We start from the raw sequence: 5000 nt of genomic DNA, 5'->3' as shown, positions 1-5000 counted from the left end.
GGCAGAGACTCCCACAAGTAGCGCCTGAGCAGAGACCCGGGAGGGGCAGGGCGCCCCGGAGTCGTTCTGTGGTCGCAGGCGGTGCTTGACTATGTCCCTTTGTCCGCCACATTTATAGTTTGAATTTTATTTTCCAAATTGTAATTTCTCTTACCTGTTTTACTTTAAAATGACACAGAATAATTATTTATTACTTGTTAATTGTGATGAAAATTTTTAGCTCAAAATTGTCTGTGAGCCATATACCGTCATCGAAAGAGCCATAATTGGCTTGCGAACCATAGGTTCCCGACCCCTGGGCTGGACAGTGGCTGCAGCCGAGGGAAAGGACAGCTGACCAGATTGTCGACGTCGTGGGCCTGGACCGGTTCTTGGAGTGCAACCTGACCCGGACAGCCAGCTGGGTCCGACATCGGCCTGACACCCTGGAGGAGGCTGTCACACTTGCTGAGGACCTCCTGGCAACCCACGTCTGCCTCGCTGCTGAGGACTGCGAGTCAGCCGGAGCTCCGCCACTCTGTCCTAGGACCACCGGGGGAGCACGGAGGAGGATTGCTGGGGCCCAGCCAGGACCATCAGTGCCACAGGATGCTGTACCACGTTCCCGCACTAACCCTGTTTCGGCGCCATGAGACGCCGGGTCACTTTCCCGCACCAACCCATCTTCTCCCCACCCTCTTCCCAGCCTGGCACGGAAGCAGGCCCACAGATGGCTCCTCAGATATTCGGGCCGGGGTGTTGGCGCTGTGGGCGGCTTGGCCACCACCGCAGTGACTGCCCCTTGATGGAGGTCAGACAGGTTGTCCAGTTCGCCGGCAAGCCGGGCCCCTCCCTGGGTCAGGAAGGGGCCTACTACATACCGGTTAGGTTACAAAGGGGAAGACACTGGGCTTTGCTGGACGCCGGGTGCACGCAGATCGTGATCCGGCAAGGCCTGGTTCGACCCGGGGCTTTGGTGGAGGCATCACAGGTGGAGATTCGGTGTGTGCATGGGGACATTCATTTACATCCGATGGTGCAGCTCTTAATTCGTCACCGGGGAAAAAGCATTTGGTGCAGGCTGTGGTTAGTTCCCGCCTGTCGCACCCCCTGTTATTAGGCACAGATTGGCCTGGGTTTGGAGGGCTGATGCAGGAAGCGGGGGGTGCGTGCGTAGGGACGGGGAAGTGTTGCACGGCGCCCGGTGACTGTAGAGATATGGCGGAGGTGGCCAAGGGGGCGGGGACAGGGGAGCCTCCCGAGGGGCTCCGTTTGGGTTGTTTGGGGCCCCAGCCACCTTTCAGAGATTCATGGACAGGGTTATGCGCCCGCACATGGCATATGCCGCCACTTACTTAGAGGATGTAATCATTCATAGTGACAGCTGGGGGCTGCACATGCAGCATGTGGGGGCAGTAGTCGAGTCCCTGAGCTAGGTGGGGCTTACCGCCAACCATAAGAAGTACGCGGAAGGTGGTACGGTATCTGGGGTACAACTTGGGAGGGGGGCTGGTGCGGCCCCAAGTAGATAGGACCGTGGTGATTGCGGCCAGCACCAGACCCAAGTAGAAAAAGGTGGTAAAGAGGTTCATGAGGCTGGCCGGTTACTACCGGAGGTTTATCCCGCACTTCTCAGAGTTGACCACCCCTCTAATTGATTTAACCCAATTTCAACGCCCGGCTGACGTTGGCAGTCAGCCGGATGGGTCCCCAGCCTATGTCAGGCTGTGGGGGTATGTGGCAGACTCGGGGGCATAGTCGAGCAGGCTCCGGGAGGCAAGGGGAAGTCAGCAAGGTAGGCTGACGCTCCCTGCCTCCCCTGTGCCAGCTGTGGCCAGTTGAATGACTGGCCAATCACAGCAGCTAGGAAGGTTTCTTATGTCTGTTTGTCTTGCAGTGAGAGGAGCGACGGGAGGGAATGTGCGGGAGTGCTCCAAAGGAGTCCCAATCGGGGCCAGTCCTTAAAGTTCTGCTCTCATTGATTGAGCCGCACTAAAGTGTTTTCTGTTTAGAACTGTGAGCAATAAAATCTGCCAGGCCGTCGCTTCTGAACCGCTAATCCTGTGTCACGCGTCGTTGTAAGGAACCTGGATAGCGTTAGTGCTACAACTATGTATACTATACGTATATACACCATATATACTGTATACATCTCATCTCATCACTGTTCTCAGTCTCAGTCCCATTCCCGCAGTCTGTCAGTATTGACTACACTAGAGTTCGCAATGGCCCCTTGCCGTGAAATAACACAGATCCTCGCTTATCAACCAATTCGTTTAATGACCTGGTCCTAGGAACGGAACTCAGTCGTTAAGTGAGGAGTACCTGTATATCTGGATCTCATCATGTTTTCAGAACTGATACTGATCCCTTGACATTAAAATTGGTTGTTGTTGACAGTCATATGGTGTTTTTAGATATAGGAATTTCTGCCTGCAGTAGCTTTAAAACAAAAAGACAGAAAAACACATGATCATTGTCTCAATCTCACATAGCACCTTCAGGATGTGTAGCTTTGGCAGCAGGTTGCAGTCCGCAAGGGTGAGCTCTGCTCCGTCCAAGAAGTTTCTGCACGATTCAGGCAGGTCCCCCGCAGCGTCGGCGTCTATCTCCTCGGAGAGGGGCGTCCTCAGGAAGTCATCCAGGCGATGCAGGGACTTCAGCAATGCCTTTTCTAAGGCTGGAAAGCCAAAAACCACAGATGGACAGAGACAAAGACAAATGCATAGATGAGTGCGAGAATGAGAAATACACAAAGAGAACTAGATAGATGGATTGATAGACACTCACCCTCATTAGTGTCTTTCCTGGGGTTTTTGATGTAGGCTGAGAACTTTGCAAAGACGTCGATGCCAGCGGTGTTGGCCATGGGGTGCCTGGGAGCCAGTCTGGGGTAGCTGGCATCACAGAAGACATGACAGGTGTCATATCTCAGAGGACCGACAGAACCTCATTTTGACTCTTCAACTATACCAGAAGGGAATGAACTTGCAAATAAAATATGTATTTGTATGCAGGGGACAGACTTACAGTAGCTAACCAAGTAGAACATTTGAAGTCTTCCTTTACCAAACCAGCCAGAAACCTCAAAATATGTGTATGTAAGGTAAAGTAAAAGGATTGAAACAGATAAGGTTCAAGGTGAAGAATCAACAAGGAATGCACTGTTGCTGTGAGAACTTCTCCTGTACCGCGGTGGCGTTAGCTTCTCTTCCAGGAACTCCTCTATCTTGTTGACGTCGACCTTGACCTCGCCGTTGAAGGTCACAAAAGGCGGATTGGTTCCCGGGGCCAGATCCTGTAGATCTGCTGGTTTCCTTGAAATACAGGCGGCAGAATTTTACAAATGGTTGAGAAAATGAAAGAAAAAGGCAAAGTGGTCATAGTAACCTCAATGATTGCAACACATTACGTCAAATGACTCTATTTGGAGAACATCACGGAGCTTTTTATATTTGGAGGAGGAAGAAATCAAATGGTTAAAACAGGAAGCAGCATTATGATATTAAAGGTCATTTTGGCTTACGCATGCAAGAAAAACATCCATTGTCAACAAAGAAAGGCACTCATTTGAAGCCAGTGAGGCGGTTCAAAGAAGCTCAACCCTATGTCAAACTCTGTCTATACTATACACCACGTTCCAAATTATTATGCAAATTATATTTTTCTCAGATTTTCCTAAATAGTCGATGCAAATGACAGTCAGTATAACTTTCAAGTCATTAACCGTTAGGGTATAATTTGAATGTTATTGAACCAACCTCCCGATGATAACAGTATTTTTTTCAAAAATAAAAAACTCAAAATGCACTGTTCCAAATTATTATGCTCAACAGCAATATTATAGGTTGTAAAGAACTGAAAATGCTCATTTGTTGAATTTGCAGCATTAGCAGGTCATATTTACTGAAATCAAAAGCTATTTCAATCAAAGACATCTTAACAGGCCAAGTTACATGGTAACATAGGACCCTTCTTTGATATCATCTTCACAATTCTTGCATCCATTGAACTTGTGAGTTTTTGGAGAGTTTCTTCTTGAATTTCTTTGCAGGATGTTAGAACAGCCTCCCAGAGCTGCTGTTTTGATATGAACTGCCTCCCACCCTCATAGATCTTTTGCTTGAGGATGCTCCAAAGGTTCTCAATAGGGTTGAGGTCAGGGGAGGATGGGGGTCACACCATGAGTTTCTCTCCTTTTATGCCCATAGCAGCCAATGACACAGAGGTATTCTATGCAGCATGAGATGGTGCATTGTCAGGCATGAAGATGATTTTGCTGCAGAAGGCACGGTTCTTCTTTTTGTACCATGGAAGAAAGTGCTCAGTCACAAACTCTCTATACTTTGCCGAGGTCATTTTCACACCTTCAGGGACCCTAAAGGGGCCTCCCAGCTCTCTCCCCATGATTCTGGCCCAAAACATGACTCCGGCACCTCCTTGCTGATGTCGCAGCCTTGTTGGGACATGGTGGCCATCCACCAACCATCCACTACCCCATCCATCTGCACCATCCAGGGTTGCACGGCACTCATCAGTAAACAAGACTGTTTGAAAATGAGTCTTCATGTATTTCCGGGTCCACTGCAACCGTTTCTGCTTGTGAGCATTGTTTAGGGGTGGCCTAAGTTATCCTACACCTTGAGGTTCGCAGGACTCCAGAGGCACCAGCAGCTTGAAATACCTGTTTGCCTCTTTGTAATGGCATTTTAGCAGCTGCTCTCTTAATCTCATGAATTTGTCTGGCAGAAACCTTCCACATTTTGCCTTCATCTGCACAAACCCGTCTGTGCTCTGAACCCGCCACAAACCTCTTCACATTACGATGATCACGCTTAAGTTTTCGTGAAATATCGAATGTTTTCATACCTTGTCCAAGGCATTGCACTATTTGACGCTTTGCTGCAGCAGAGAGATCCTTTTTCTTTCCCATATTGCCTGAAACCTGTGGCCTGCTTAATGATGTGGAACATCCTTCTTAGTAGTTTTCCTTAAATTGGGCTCACCTGGCAAACTAATTA

General features: G+C 49.1%; 1 protein-coding gene across 1 annotated transcript in view; it reads right to left on the bottom strand.

The window, feature by feature from the left end:
- LOC307248171 (chloride intracellular channel protein 4) overlaps positions 1 to 5000 on the bottom strand; it is a 12350-nt gene that overhangs the window by 6268 nt on the left and 1082 nt on the right. Inside the window, exons 3-5 of the mRNA XM_080024438.1 lie at positions 3171 to 3296; positions 2770 to 2876; positions 2478 to 2659 (exon numbers count right to left, since the gene is read on the bottom strand). Coding sequence (XP_079880564.1) covers positions 2478 to 2659; positions 2770 to 2876; positions 3171 to 3296 — 415 coding nt within the window. The remainder of the gene's footprint in view (positions 1 to 2477; positions 2660 to 2769; positions 2877 to 3170; positions 3297 to 5000) is intronic.

Source organism: Zeus faber (assembly GCF_960531495.2).
Source record: "Zeus faber genome assembly, chromosome: 2".
Classification (NCBI taxonomy): domain Eukaryota; kingdom Metazoa; phylum Chordata; class Actinopteri; order Zeiformes; family Zeidae; genus Zeus; species Zeus faber.
Note: the sequence above shows the minus strand (reverse complement) of the source record. Positions and strands in the feature narration are given on the sequence as shown.